The following is a 16,773-nucleotide window of genomic DNA, read 5'->3' as shown; positions in this document are numbered from 1 at the left end:
CTGTGGTGTGTGGTACGTGAGACACATGTGTCTTTGGGGTATACATGGCTAACCTGGTTTTTATAAGAGAATTACTTGCTCTGTCCTCTAATTCAAAGGCATAGTTGCCTGAGATGTATTCAGAACCACTGCCATCAGATATACTAGTTATATAGTTCTCATTTGCTGGAGTGATTTTGCCTGTAGAAAAAAAATGTCCTCAACCATTTCTGAAATATCTTCTGTAAAACAGATGATTTCATATTCAGCAGTTGTTTCTCTCTATATAAAATCTTTGGGCTCAAATATATTCTCTTTAAAAGTGCTTGCCATCTCCTCTTCAGAGGTAATAGTATTAGGGAAAATGATAACTTCTTTGGACGGAATAAAGGTCTCATCAAATGGAATGTGATAATCCGTCTTTTTGTTGGTATATTCTCCCACAGTAGTAACAGGAACAAGTTCAGAATATTTGGAATTTTCCAGGAATGTTGTGAAATAAGGGGGAGGAAAAGTTGACCTGTATCGTAGGCCATCTCTTTCAAGTGGAGAGTTTGTGATGGCTCCTCCGGTGTCAGTGAATTTATCAGGAAAGGCAGGCCTAGATGCTTCTGGGAGAGTTAATGTAGAATCGGCTAAAAATATCTTTTTAAAATTAGACTGTGTTTGAGGTCTGAAGGAGGTAGCATCAAATTTAACAGTGAAAAGATCTTCCCTATTCTTGTTGCTCTTGGAGAGAGGATTGGGCTTGATTCCAGATGGAAGGATTTTCCCCACAGCTGGGATGAGAACTGTTGTATTTCTAAAGTGACTTAATTCAGGTTTAGCAGCTGGATCTTCTTGATCAAAAAGATTAGTTATTTTCCTTCTCCCGTGGACAATGTTTTGAGAGTCTCCTCTGGGGGAAAAGCCTTTCATCATAGTTCTTTGAGACTTGGAATATAGTGTGTCTGTCTTAGTCTTATAATTATCAGGAGTATCTCTATCCAGAGAGAAAAATGAGTCAATTTCACCATTAGTGGGAATATATGAAAAAGTGGGTGATTCAGTTAGAAGAACATTTGAGGCCAATGGATGGGGATCAATGTCTGCTTGCATGATTACGGTCTGCCCCTCTGGAACATCACTTTCATTAATGGCGTCACCATATTCAGTTGATCTCTTTAACATTTCCAACCTAGTTAGTAAAGATTCAGTCAAGGAGTTATCTGTCATTAGGCCAGAAATTTCAGGATTTTCAGTTAAGGAAGTAGGAGTGAACATGGCAGATGTTAATAGAGATGAGAGTCTTCTAGACTCAACTTTATCTTCTCCAGGTAATGTGAAATCACCTCCTTCATAACTATCTTCACTGGAAAGAACAATGTAGTCAGCCACAGTGCCAGATGCCTTATTTAGAGTTGAGGAAAAGGTTGAAGCTTTGTTTGCATACTCAGTATTTTCATTGATGAAGGGAAGATCATCATCAGGAGTGGCATTGAACTCAGCTAAAGGAATAGTGTTCTGTGAATGGGGCATATCTTCCAAGTTTGAGTTATGTCTATTTGCATTGAATCTGCCTGATATAGAGGGTTTTGCACCATCTGGGACAACAATATTATACAAAACAGATGAGACACCTCTCCTATTGAATTGGTCTTTATATTCTACAGGCTTGCTGATCACAGCAGGATCTATAGAGTCAGTTGTGATTATTCTGTCCTTTTCCATTCTTGTCATGCTTTCTGGGCCTGGAACAAATGGGTACTCCATTATTTTGCCTTTAGGGAGACTGATAATTGTGTTATCTCTAGCTGGAGAACTATATTCTATAGCTGTTTCAACTGGAGACTCAGGTGAGGAGGTCCAATTTGAGTCAGTTGGAGAATAAATCATGGACCTGGGAGACTTTGCATTAAAATGGACAATAGAACTTTTGAGAGCAGTAGGATCATTGTCAGAATTATGAATGTCCTCTCTGGGGACCAAGTTTTGGTGTTTCCTATCAGTTTTGATATCAATTGGATATCCTTGGGTTAAATATTCAGAGACTGCTGTGCTGGCAGAGGGTGCATAAGACTCAGATACACTGAAGTCATTAGTATGTGTGCCCTTTCCTATAAGGGGACCATTTCCTTCCTTCACTAGTTCAAGGATATAGTTATTTGTAGCATATTCAAGAGCATTGTCAACAGGTATAATAGTTACTATATCATTACTATTTAGAATATCTTGACCTGCCAAAAAGGTATCATGGGTCTCTTCTGAAATGTTTTCTGTAAAAGAAGCTTCTTCCATGAAGGCTGTGTCTTTCTCCATAAAAGTCTTTTCTCCAAATTTATTGTTATCAATAATGTTTTTAGTGCCTTTTGTTGAAATAATGGTAGTGGGGGAAATATTGGCTTTAACAGAGAGGGTATTGCTTTCTCTAGATGGAATATTATTATTAGTCTTTGTTATGACGCCTTTTTTCATTTTGACAACTGGCGCAACTTTGTAATACTTAGAACTACTGAATATTGTGAAATCAGAAGGAAGAGGAGTTGGTTTCCATGACGATAACCTGTCTTTTCCAGTGGGAGAGTTTACTATGGTCCCTTCTCCAATAGCGACTTTAGTAGAAGAACTTGGATCATTAGACTTAGATGCTTCTGGAAGAGTTAATGTGGAGCCAACTAAAGAGATTCCATTTACACTGGAGTGTGCTTGAGGTTTAGCAGAAGTAACATCAAATTTAACAGGGAAAGAATTCTCTTTCAGTGTATTTGCATCTCTTAGAAGAAAATTGCCCATTTCAGAAATATTGACTTCCTCTTCCATATTGTTGTCACTTTCGGGCAGAGCATTAGACCCAGTTACTGAGGAAAGGATTTTCTCTCCAGTTGGACTGAGAACAATTGCGTTTGTAATGAGATCTGCATTAAATTTAGTAGCTGGATCTTCTTGATCAGGAAAATTAGCTAGTTTTCCTTCTTCATAGACTCTATTTTGAGAGACTTTTATAGGATAAAAGGCTTTTATGATTGTTCTATAAGGTTCAGAATATATTTCATCTGTTTTAATTTTAGAAATGTCGATAGTTCCTCTGTTTACTGAGGGAAGTGAATCAGACTCATTGTATGTAGAATTGTCTGCAAAAGCAGTGGAACCAATGGGAAGCTTAGTGGAGGTCAAGGAGGAGGGCTTCAAATCAGTTTCATTAGTAATGGGATCACTACCATCATTAGCAGAATTAGGGTATTCCACCATTGTCTCAAACATATTTGACCATGCAGTTGAAGTAGCCAAAGGGTTATTTATCAGTGGGTCAAAAGTTTCAAGATTTTTAGTTGAGGCATTAGAAATGAATATTGGCTTTTCTGGAATTTGCAGAGTTAGGAATTCTTTAGACCTAATATTTTCCTCTGGAGACATGGAATCACCTCTGTCATCAATATTTTCAATGGAGAGAGTAGTGGCATCATCCACAGTGTGGCCTGTATTTGTAGGTGAGGAAGAGATTGATGCCTCACTGTTTAAAATTTTGATCTCTTCATTGATAAAAGAAAGTTTGCCATCAGTGATGACACTGAAATCAGCTGAAGGAAAAATACTTTCCCAAGAGTGTGGCATCCCTGCCATATTAGTTTTTTCTTTAACATTGGGTAATAGAATATTTTCTGCTTTACCTTGGGAATCAGTGTTATAAGTAGCAGATGGAATGACTTTACTGTAGAATTGATTCTTATTTTCCAATGGAGAGGTGATCACCAAGGAATCAATGGGTCCATCTAGGAACTTCCTTCCATTCACCATATTTACTGTTATTTCTGGATTTGAAGCAAGGGTATAGTCCATCCTTTTGTCTTCAGGGAAGATAATGCTGGTGTCATCTTCTTTTAAAGTACCTCCTTTTAGAGGTATTTTACCTAGAAACTTGTGAAGATTCTCACTTGTGTGAGTTGGTGGGTAAGTCATAGATCTGGGAACTTTATAATTCAAATTGTCAGTGGAATTGAGAATATCATCCAGGCCAGAACTGAAGTGTTCCTCTCTAGATACCAAATTTTGCAGCATTTCCTTAGTGTTTGTTTCTGTTGGGGCTCCTTGAAATAAATGTTTGTATGCATTAGCACTGGAGTAGAGTTGGTGAGACCCAACTATTTTGGGGTCATAAATGACAGTAGCTTCTTTAGTAACTGGATTGTTATTCTCCTCCTGTGGTTCAAGGACATATTTCTTTATAACATCCTCAAAAACTGTGTCACCAGACACAGTACTTATTACATCCTCATCATCTGGAACATGTTCACCCTCTGAAGTAATGTTTGAGATGTTTTCTGTAATAAGAGCTACTTCATTTTCAGTGTTTATATCTTTCCCTACAAAATTTCTTTGCACAGATTTGTTAGTAAAAATAATGTTTAACATGTCTTTTGTTGAAGTATTGGTACTAGGATAAATGATGTCTTTGTTAGATGGAGAATTTCTTTCCTGAAATGGAGTATTATTATTAGTCTTTGTTGTAGCATCTTTTTTCATTTTGAAAACTGGATCAAGTTCAGAATATCCTGATGAACTCATAGCAGTTGTAAAATCAAAAGGAAAAAGAGTGGATTTCCACAGTTGCTCATAGGATCCAGTGGGAACATTATGAAACAAACCTATAGGACCTGCATCTTTATCAGCCAGAGCAGAACTTTTCTTCTTAGGCTTTAAAGTCTTTTCATGAGACAAGGTGGAATCAGCTGAAAGTATTCTTTTTAAACTGGGAGGAGCTTGAAGTCTAGCAGAAATATTAAATCTATCAATGAAAGGGTTCTCTCTCAATGTTCTTGAATCTCCTAAGATGAAATTGCCTGCTTTGGAAACAATGAGTTCCTCCTCCTTGTTACTATTGCTCTTGGAGAGAGTACTGGGCTCGGGGGCTGAGAGAAGTGTTTTCTCCAAAGTTGGAATGAGAACTGTTGCGTTTGTAATGTGACTTAAATCAAATTTAGCGTTGGTGTCTTCCTCAACAGAGAGTGTGGCCATTTTCCTTATTTCAGAAGGGAAAGAACTTATTTGTGTAGGTGAAAGGACTTTCACTGTTGTATCTGAAGGTTGCACATCTGTCTTAATTTTAGAAATGTTAACAGTCTTTCTCTCCACAGTGGATGGCAAATCAGGCCCACCATCTATGGAATTCCTGGTAAAAGTTACTGAATCAGCAGAGGGAATAATTGAGTCCAAGGAATGGGGCTGAAGATCTGTTTGGATTTTAATGACCTGATTTTCTGAAATATCAGTTCCATGAATGAGATCAAGGTATTTAGTCACTCTCTCCGGTACTAATAATACTGTCTTTGAAGAGTCTGTCAAAGACCCATCACTTATTAGAGCAGAATCCTCAGTTAGGACTTGAGGCATGAGAATGACACTTTCTGTTGTTTGTAGAATTGGGAATTCTTTAGATCTAATATTATTTTCATTAGGTTGTGTAGACTCACCTCCTTCATAACTATTCTCAAGGGAAATAGCAGTGGTATCAGCCATAGTGGGAGGTGTCTTCATAGGTGAAAAATAGGCTGAAACCCTGTTTTTTTTATTCTCAGAATTTTCATCAACAAAGGAAAGTTCAGTATCAGGGTTGACATTAACTGAAGGAGCAGTGGCATCCTGTGAATGGTAACTCTCTGCCTTGAAAGCTGTGTCTTGATTATATTTCAACTTGAGTGACATACTGGGTACCCTCTGGTCATACAGCACAGTGTGCAGGACTGTGTGTCTCTTGTGAAGCCAGTCTTTGCTCATTATTGGATTTGTGCTCCTGGTGGGATCAGAGACTACATCTGAGAAGGCCCTGCTTTCTTCCACAATTTCCACTGATTCTGCATCTGGAGTATTGACAGGCTCAATCCATTTGTCTTCTGGAAGATTGATAATGATGTCATTTTCACTCGGGATGCCTCTTTCCAGAGATAAATCATCTGGAGATTCTGGAGAAAAAATTCTATTTCCATCTGTTAGGGAGTGAGTCATGGTTCTGGGTAACTTACTTTTGAAATTGATGGTATAATCCTTGAGAAAGGAGCCAACTTTGTCAGAGTCAGGGTTTCCTTTTCTGGAGGTCAACAGTTGATATTTTTTAGCTTTGAGTTCTACAGAATTTTCGTTTGATAGACTCTCAGTGACATGTATGGGGGAAGGAGCATGAGATCCAAATTTATAGAGCCTTTGGATGAGGGCAGGTATTTTTGTTGTGGGACTGTTTTCTTCTCCAATATAAAAGGAATTTTCCTCTGATAAATAGTTAAAATCATTGTCATCAAGCCTCATGGTCATTAGATTCTTATTGTCTAGATGATCTTCTTCTGCCAGAAAAACCACATCTGACTCTGTTGAAAAGTCCTTTCTAACAGGAATTACTTCATATTGAGTTGTACTATCTTTTTCTGCAGAATTTAAATATCGTTTCCCATTTATAATGTTCCTCTTGTCATAAGCAAAGATAATGCTGTCAGGTGAAATGACTTTTTTGTCAGTTAGGACAGTTATATCATTAGATGTACTAGACTCATCAGTTATTTTTAGGTCACTCCCTCTGATAATGGGTGCAGGATCAAGTTCAGAATTATTGATTTTGATAAAATCAGCAACAAAAGCAGCAGTAAGAGGAATAGTTGGTTTCTGGGTTAGATGATGTAACTGGCTATAAGAGGTTGTGATAGACCTCTCTAAGTTATTATCAAGAGACGATGAGCCACTAGCCCTGGCCTTTTCCAGCTGTATTGTTCTTATTGTGGAAACAGGGTTAGTTCCTTTGAAAGTTCCAGGCACTTTCTGTTTAGCAGAAGCAACATCCAGCTTAAGAAGGAATGGATTAACATTTGCTGAATTTTCCTCTCTTAAATTCACTGGAATTTTGGCTTCAGAAATAAAGGGCTCATCCTCTACAATAGCTTTATCTTTACTGAAAGATGCATTAGTCTCTGTTCCTGAAGAGGTAGTTTCTTTTTCCATGGAATCAGTTTTACTATTAAGGACCCCATTTTCAGTGGTAAGTATGTCAGCGACAACATTGATAGAATTCTCTGAAAAGGCAATGGGATCTTCAAGAGGAACAGAGGAGACCACGGAGAGGGGATGAAATTCACTTTGTACCTTGGTAATCTTCCAGTTCGGGTTCTTGATAAGAGAGTGTTCACCCAATGGCTCTGATAACTCTACTGTCATAGTTTTATTTGAAAAAGAATCATCATTTTTACTAAGGGCAACTACAGTTCTAGATCTTTTCCAATTGGGGATTAATAGTGAATTTAATTTTATGGATAGAACACCATCTACCTCAGGCATGATGGAGTCACCATTTTCACTGCTTTCCTTAGACTCAAAGGTAGAGACACTAGGTGAAATGGTGGTAGCATTTGTTGGCATTTTGGCGACATTAATGTGATTAATAGATGCTATTGAGTCAGTTTTGATTGTACTCTTACTGATTTCACCACCAGAGACGTTCTCAGCTTGGGAGGCAGTACCTTTAGCCAAGGGATTACTGTGATCCTCTGAAGGCTTTACTTCAGCTAAGTTCATTTTATCTTCATTGATTTTAGAGTTTCCTGATGTGCTTGTGTCTGCCAACTCTGGAGCATCTGTGTTACTAACATTGGATGAAATGCCTTTCCTGTAGAAATGACTTTGACTTTTTATGGACGTGATGACTGCAGCATGGTCAATGGGGAGAGTGTCAAATGTTCTCTTCTCTCCCATGGTAACAGTTGTTTCTGTGTGTGGTAGAAAGAAATCTTTGCTTTCTGTATTTCTCAAACCAGAAACTTGAGGGAGAATGATGACATCATTATCTTCAGGCCAAGTGACCTTTTCTGCACCTGATCTTTTTAGAAACTCAGGGGAAAATGTCTTTCCTGCCTCAATTATGGAGGGCACCATGGTTTTCAGATGTTGAGTGTTAAAATTTTGGGTGTAATCTTTGAAAGAAGTGGCAAGAGAATCAAAGTCAGTATTTCCTTCTTTAAGAATGGTGGCTTGGTATTTGTCTTCACTGTCAAACTCAGGGTAAATTATTCTATATAGAAGACTCTTTGAGACCTCACCTTTAGAGGATGGTGTTTGATATACAAATCCACTTGGTCCACGTGTGTATTCACTAGGTTTTGTACTAAGGTGATTTTCTCCCTTCTCTAGTTCAGAGGCATGCTTATTTGAAATATATTCTGAATCACTTTTATCAGATTCAGTGATGATCAAGTCCATAGCATTTAGATCATTTCCCTTTGCCACAGTAGTCCCATGCCAAAGAATAATGGACTCATCACCCCTCAATGTATTTGGATATTCCAGTGGTAGAGGAGTTCTTATTCCAGACACTTGATAATAATTCCCCACATTCATATTTTCAGAGGAGACAGTAGTGGAGAAGGTCATAGGAACAATGCCTGTATGAGCATTGGTTATGCTACCTATAGCAATTTGGTCTTTTTCTGTTCCTGGATCAGTTTGAACATCAGTATATGGTGTAAAATGTTTTCTAGAAGCTCCTTTTCTTAATAAGACACTGCCTTCTGGAGCAGGGGCTATATTATCTTTCATTGGAATCCTAAAATTTGGTGGTATAACTGTAGATCTTCTTTCAGGGGGAAAAGTATATCCTTTGGGGACATTTTCTTTCATCAATGGATAAAGAATATCACCACCAAAGAATTCACCATTGTCATCTCCACTATTACTATTTGCTCCAACCACTTTTCCTTGAGACCTGGAAGTAAATTCTTCAAGTGGAGGTTTGGAGACTTCAGTCATGTAGGTTGATGCAGGATTCTCAAATTCAAGTTGGTCAGCTGTGGTTTGGGTTGTTCCTTTGAATCTGATGGAGCTATACACATCAGAATTAGAATAATGTTTATCTGCCAGCTTGTTGCCTGTAGGAACATTATCATCTGAAATAGGTATAACATAAATATGATCCCTCACATTTCCTTCTTTCAGTGTGTTTTCTTCCTCTACTGTGACGTGTATGTCTTTTGGAGGATCTGCTTCATAGTTCAGTGTTATATCTTCCCTGAAAGAGTTTTCAGGTTCATATGTTGAGATATAAGACTTGGTGTCAACACTGCCTTCAGCAGCAGTCAAAGCTGCTGAAGTAAAGTTATGAAAAGTCTTAGGTATTATAATATCTGCCAAAGAGATCTTTTTTGAAGGGTTTGTCATTTGAGGATGATTGAAGTGGGCAACAGACTTTGTAACAGTAGAGGGATCAGCTATTAACAGAATGACATCATCTCCAGACACGTTGGGATCTATTCCAGAAATGGTTAAGTCATCTCTCAGTTTATTAGGCTTATTATTAAGAGTGTTAACTTCACTCATGGTAAGAATGCCTTTCTTTGTTGGTGAGGCGGCAGCTATTGAAGCCAAATCTGTTATAACTTCAGTGTTTTTATTCACGTAGGAAATATCATCAGATATGGTACTAATGCCAAGAGGAATATTAATAGTTTGAGTCCCAGCCATTTTGCCTTTATTGGCAAGTCTCTTGGCATTGCTTGAAGTGATGGCAGCAGGGGCTTGATAGCCATTAATGTAATCAACAATGTCTGCATTATCCAATGTGGAGAGTGGTAGTTCATGTTTCATGATGCTCTGAACAACATTTGGGTTCTCTTTGGTGATAATAAGTGGATTATCACTGGTTACATCATAGTATGAATTATGGAGTATGGGTTTATCCATTCTTCCAATTTGGGGGATAGAATTGCTAGGTAGAAGGAATTCAGTGCCATCTGCTGATTCCACATTCTGTTTCACAACTGCACTTTTACGCAGACCGTTAGCTATTGTTTCGGTGGCCAGTGTCTGAAAATGCATTCTGTCATTTTCAGGTTTTATGACATATAGAACATAATTTTCTCCTCTAGGAGAAGTAAAGTCTCTGTCACTTATTGCTACTTCAGTAATAGGCATACTACTACTTAATGGGGAAAGAGACTTTGTGGTATCAACAGACACAAATCCATTCCTTTCAAAGCCCCTGTCTCCTGATTCAAAGTACTTAGAATTATGTGCAGGTGGAAGATTTTTTATCTGAAAACCAGCATCTTCTTCCACTACAGACTTTACTTCCACATCAGGAGCTGATTCTTCTTCATTAGCTATTTCCTTGTCTATCAAACTTCTAAATCTTTTTCTTGGTGTAAGAACACCAGCTGTCTTTGCAGGCAGGGAGGTCATGGCTACAGTGGGCCTTCCTTCTGCTGTGGTGGCCTTATTAATCATCAGTTCAGAGCTGTTACTCATATTTGTGGTCCCTTTACTTGCATGAGCAGTGACGTTGTATGCATTGTTTGGAGAACTGAAATCAACTTCCAGTGGAATGTTCAAAGGATCTATTGATAATTTATTGGCTTGCCATTTTTGTGTCATGGTATCATTAGTGAGATGAGGATTTTCAGCCACAGGATCTGATATCCAAGGACTAGTCAAAAGATAATCATAAATTAGCAGGGAGTTCTGAGCTTGATTATTTTGGGCATTGGGCATTGGAGTAGATGACTCAGCTACTGACAGAAGAGTGTATCCTTTGTACATAGGAAAGTCTGTTTCAAGGTTGGGAACTGCAGCACCACCAGCTTGGTTGTTATTAGTAGAGAGATGAATGCTTTCATCCACAGAGTCAGTAGATTGATCTGAAAGAGTGATGTTGATCTTTGAATCTGAGGTCATGTCAGATACACTGTTTTCACTAAAATAAGTGGACCCAACAGTGCCAGGATGAGTGATAGAGACCACAGGATGAATATTGCTCTGGAAATTGGCTGTTTTAAACACAGTAGATCTTTCAATATCTGTCTTGGCTTTGGTGTCATTTACAGTAATTGTGATGGGAGTTCTTGGGTTACCTCTGTTGATGAGGTTTGTGCTGTCCACTGTAAAAAGCTTTATTTTATATTTGACTAGAGGGTTGAACATATCAGTGATGCCAGAAGGGAGGATGATTTTGTTTCCTGCTGTTTGGGCATAATCTATATCAGGGTTGAAAGAGAAACCTTTTCTTCTAATATCTGTTGTGAAAGTGTCTGGATGAAAGAAGATGACTTCCTTTACACCTCCATCATCTTGGTCCAGATTTTCAATTCTTTGGAGCATAATAATAACATTCTCAATTCCATCAGTGCTCACAGACTTAAAATTGTTTCTATCAGTTTGGAGATTTACATCAGCAAGCATATTAGAATGATACTTAATTCTTGAATTGTCTACATTAGATTCAATTGTTTTAGCAATATTCTTATCGATAGGTGTTCTGATGTTTTCCATCTGAACAGGGTGGATGCCTTCTGTCATACCTTCCTTTAAAGGCCAAGTTATTTTAAAGTTCATGTTGGTGTTGGTCTTTGGTTCCATTGGAATATCGTTAGCATAATGCTTTGTAGAAGTGATACCATTTGTGTTGGAGGCAGTTAAGTCCCCCTCAAAATGCATGGTATTTTTAGCTTCATCTAACATTGTTTTGGTATCATTCAGATTTCTAATATCATTATTGATTTTCTTATATATTCTATAATTAAGAAAATAATTTTTAATATTAATGGGATTGATATTGGAAATGGTTTCATCCATGTCTGTGTCAATTGTGATGGATTTGGTATCAGCGTTGTCGTACTTACTCAGAATTGGAATAGATTCAAAGTCATTGTCATCATTTGCAGACAAAATGTTAGGTGTTTGAGCATTAACTGTAGATGTATCCTGATTCTTCATGTCTATGGCATCAATTACAATAGAATCGTCTTTCTGTGGAATTTTAGGATAGTTGCTCAGGGTTTTGTCATATCTTTCCAGGTAGCTAGCATCAATTATAATTATGTTTCTGTCCTTCATGTCAGCAACATCAAGCAAAGGTATGTAATCTTCTAAAATGCCCATGGCATAAATATTTGCTGTATTGCCTTCTTTCATAAGGGTTGTGGTACCAACAAAGTGTATACTGTCTGGTCTTGCTTCTTCCATGTGGAAGTTGTTTGCATTTGACACAACAGTGGTACTCTCATCTGCAGAGGCACTGAACTCATTCTTAGCATTTTGGACGTAGGCAGCAGGATTAGGGACAAAGAACAGTTTAGACTTGCCAGTGGTTGGGAAGAAAGGCTCTAGGCTCTGAATTGCTTTGGCATGCAAGTAGGGAGCAACGGTGGAATTGGACTTATACTGGGGAGTGGTCATGGATACAGATACTGAGATGCTATTTTCTTCAGAAACAGTCATCCTGTTGTGTGTTATTTTGGAGGTGGGTGAAAGTCTGGAAAGTGTGGTCCTCATAGCAGAAGTGTCCTGCGTGGCAGCAGGTGAAGGTGAAACAATGTTCTTTGGGGCCTTTGCCGGAGTAGAGTTGTCTACAGTATCGTTGACATAAGCAGCATTACTTGGTAAGTCATTCCCAAATGGGGAAAGGTTATATACACTAGTTTGAAGAGTCTCTGAGTGGTTTCTCTTTGAAAGAGATCCAGAGAGGCTTGCTCTGCTATTAGTAGACTTAGAGTAGCTATTTGGATTGTATGTAGGTGGAGAATTTTCTTTTGTTCTTAGAATGGATGAGAATTGACTCGCTGAGTGATTGTCTGATGAGGACAAAGGCAGACTGGCGTACAGATGGTGATTTGTCTGAGTGTTTATTTCCTGACTCCCATTATACTATAGAGAAAGAAGTAAAATATTCTTGTGAGGCTTCCCTTGCAGATTATATTTTACTGAAAACCTGAAATCAATTGTCATGACATTAAATTGTTCAAATAAAGCAACATTCTCAAGGTCTCTTCTCTTTATTCATTTAATCAATTTAGAAATAGACAATGTCAGTGTGAAAAGGAACAGCTAATATGTTAAGGTTATACACCCTCTGTAAATATTAATCCAGGAATTCTAAGGCAAACTTACAGTAACTAATCTCTTATAGTATTAAAAAGTACAGAGAAGCTCTTCAAAATCCCATGCTATATGTATTATAACTTCTATTATCTTTCCTTTATTGTGTATATATTAATTTTAAAATAAGGAAATTTTATAAATAGAAAATAGAATACTAAAAATACAATGATGATTTGTTTAGCAAGACATTCTTTCTTGCATTAAGCATATGCTGAACATCTAAATCCATTTTTTAACACCATATAATTTTTAGTTCCATAAAAATAGTGTTATCCAAAATGCTGAAACTTACCAGGAAGCAGGCCACAACATTCAAGATGGTCAGTGTTGGGACTAGAATCTTCATTTTTTCTTGTTATTCTGGGCCGCTAAGGTAAAACCGAAATCAGATTGATTAAATTCTTTGCAGCCAAAGATGGAGAAGCTCTATACAGTCAGCAAAAACAAGACCGGGAGCTGACTGAGGCTCAGATCATGAACTCCTTATTGCCAAATTCAGACTTAAATTGAAGAAAGTAGGGAAAATCACTAGACCATTCAGGTATGACCTAAATCAAATCCCTTATGATTATACAGTGGAAGTGAGAAATAGATTTAAGGGACTAGATATGATAGACAGAGTGACAGAGGTTCGTGACATTGTACAGGAGACAGGGATCAAAACCATCCCCACGGAAAAGCAATGCAAAAAAGCAAAATGGCTGTCTGGGGAGGCCTTACAAATAGCTGTGAAAAAAAAAGAGAAGCGAAAAGCAAAGGAGAAAAGGAAAGATATAAGCATCTGAATGCAGAGTTCCAAAGAATAGCAAGAAGAGATAAGAAAGCCTTCTTCAGCGATCAATGCAAAGAAATAGAGGAAAACAACAGAATGGGAAAGACTAGAGATCTCTTCAAGAAAATTAGAGATACCAAGGGAACATTTCATGCAAAGATGGGCTCGATAAAGGACAGAAATGGTATGGACCTAACAGAAGCAGAAGATATTAAGAAGAGGTGGCAAGAATACACAGAAGAACTGTACAAAAAAAGAGCTTCACGACCAAGATAATCACGATGGTGTGATCACTCACCTAGAGCCAGACATCCTGGAATGTGAAGTCAAGTGAGGCTTAGAAAACATCACTACAAACAAAGCTAATCGAAGTGATGGCATTCCAGTTGAGCTATTTCAAATCCTGAAAGATGATGCTGTAAAGTGCTGCCCTCAATATGCCAGCAAATTTGGAAAACTCAGCAGTGGCCACAGGACTGGAAAACGTCAATTTTCATTCCAATCCCAAAGAAAGGCAGTGCCAAAGAATGCTCAGACTACTGAACAATTGCACTCATCTCACATGCTGGTAAAGTAATGCTCAAAATTCTCCAAGCCAGGCTTCAGAAATACATGAACAGTGAACTTCCAGATGTTCAAGCTGGTTTTAGAGAAGGCAGAGGAACCAGGGATCAAATTGCCAACATCTGCTGTATCATCGAAAAAGCAAGAGAGTTCCAGAAAAATATCTGTTTCTGCTTTATTGATTATGCCAAAGCCTTTGACTGTGTGGATCACAATAAACTGTGGAAAATTCTGAAAGAGATGGGCATACCAGACCACCTGATCTGCCTCTTGAGAAACCTATATGCAGGTCAGGAAGCAACAGTTAGAACTGGTCATGGAACAACAGACTGGTTCCAAATCAGGAAAAGGAGTACATCAAGGCTGTATATTGTCACCCTGCTTATTTAACTTCTATGCAGAGTACATCATGAGAAATGCTGGGCTGGAAGAAGCACAAGCTGGAATCAAGATTGCTGAGAGAAATACCAATAACCTCAGATATGCAGATGACACCACACTTATGGCAGAAACTGAAGAGGAACAAAAAGCCTCTTGACGAAAGTGAAAGAAGAGAGTGAAAAATTTGGCTTAAAGCTCAACATTCAGGGAACGAAGATTATGGCATCTGGTCCCACCACTTCATGAGAAATAGATGGGGAAACAGTGGAAACAGTGTCAGACTATTTTTTGGGGGGGGGCTCCAAAGTCACTGCAGATGGTGATTGCAGCCATAAAATTAAAAGATGCTTACTCCTTGGAAGGAAATTTGTGACCAACCTGGAATGCATATTCAAAAGCAGAGACATTACTTTGCCAACAAAGGTCCATCCAGTCAAGGCTATGGTTTTTCCAGTGGTCATGTATGGATGTGAGAGTTGGACTGTGAAGAAAGCTGAGTGCCGAAGAATTGATGCCTTTGACCTGTGGTGTTGGAGAAGACTCTTGAGAGTCCCTTGGACTGCAAGGGGATCCAACCAGTCCAATCTAAAGGAGATCAGGCCTGGGTGTTCATTGGAAGGACTGATGCTAAAGCTGAAAGTCCAATATTTTGGCCACCTCATGTAAACAGTTGACTCATTGGAAAAGACCCTGATGCTGGGAGGGATTGAGGGCAGGAGGAGAAGGGGACGACAGAGGATGAGATGGCTGGATGGCATCACCGACTCGATGGACATGAGTTTGGGTAAACTTCGTGAGTTGGTGTTGGACAGGGAGGCCTGGTGTGCTGCGATTCTTGACGTGGCAAAGAGTCAGACACGACTGAGCGACTGAACTGACCTGAACTGAAAGTAAAAGATTGTTCTATGTTTTGTGAATTCATTGACAATCTGAATAACAATTAAAAAATAGTCAGAAATCATCATTATTATTATTTCTAAAATACTGACTTAATAAATAAGATGAAGACAGTACCCAAGTAATTCTAGTGCATTATTAGAAACGATGATAGTGAGATAGACTACTCTATTTGCTAAGAGCAATACCATTTTAACTAATGAGAATAGGAAGAATTTTAGCTCTTTTCATAGCTTATAGAGAATCAAGGCATAAACCCTTGAATTAGTAACTACATTTGGACAGAGTACTTCAGTGAGGACTTCATCATAAAAATCATCCTTAGTCTCTTGTTAATCATATGTATACAATCTATTTATTACAGTTTTTGAGGACCATATAGATATAAGCTAACTTACTGAATCTATATTCAGCCAGAGTTTATGGTATACCTTACCTTGCTAAGGAACCTTCTTTTCAGCTGTCTTCTAGTTTTAACTCTTGACCAAATGAACCTGCTTCAGCAATGTCTAAGTATGATATCCATGTTGAGAAAGTCTAAATCTAGGAGAGAAATGCAAGTTCCTTGTCTTCCTCCTTTATTTCAGTGGGGGAGAGAAGAAGCTTCATATATAAGGGATTGCTTCTGAGCTAATCCCCAAACAAAAGAAAGGAGAGGAAATGTCTCTTGGCTTTTGTGCATGCATCTCCCAGGCACAGAGTGACCTATTAGCTTATCTTCAAATTGAGAGGGGCATGATTCATATTTTAAATATTATGAAATCTTTAAAAATTAACTCTCTAGCTTCTTGTGCCATTCTAGTTTCCCTGCTTTCTTGTTTTTTCTTAATTGTTGCTTTCTCTTCCTACACAGCAGAAGTTTGATTCACTATAACAACATTTAATAACTTATGTTGGAATTCACCTTAAAGATTGTGGTTTTCATAAGGACAGAACTATGTTTGGTTTTAAGTATCTGAAAAATATGATTATAATATGGAAGAAAGAATTTAAAAATCACATGTCTATGACAGTCTTTTTCCTTTTTTGTATGATTTACATAGATATGTTGATCTTTCAGACATCCACTTCCTTCAGTAAACTCAACACTGGCTAGTATGGCTGTTCAGTTTCTGAACTAATTGTCTATTTGCCTGGAAACCAGCAAAGTACATTATCCCTATTATGTCACCTGCTGAGGTGATTCTTTGATATATAATCTATAACCACCATAAAAATTCTGAAATTACGTTGTTACTGACTTTCAGTTTATACTATGTAAGGCATGGTATTAATGATACTTTTATTCGATGGTATAGACA

General features: G+C 38.0%; 1 protein-coding gene across 1 annotated transcript; it reads right to left on the bottom strand.

The window, feature by feature from the left end:
- Positions 1 to 261: 261 nt before the first annotated feature.
- Positions 262 to 12,198, bottom strand: LOC138442995 (serine-rich adhesin for platelets-like). The gene has a single exon (XM_069595080.1). It carries the CDS (start codon positions 12,196 to 12,198, stop codon positions 262 to 264), a length of 11,937 nt encoding a protein of 3,978 aa, XP_069451181.1.
- Positions 12,199 to 16,773: the final 4,575 nt, after the last annotated feature.

Source organism: Ovis canadensis, chromosome 6, assembly GCF_042477335.2.
Source record: "Ovis canadensis isolate MfBH-ARS-UI-01 breed Bighorn chromosome 6, ARS-UI_OviCan_v2, whole genome shotgun sequence".
NCBI classification, from domain to species: domain Eukaryota; kingdom Metazoa; phylum Chordata; class Mammalia; order Artiodactyla; family Bovidae; genus Ovis; species Ovis canadensis.
This window is presented reverse-complemented; position numbering and strand designations above follow the sequence as displayed.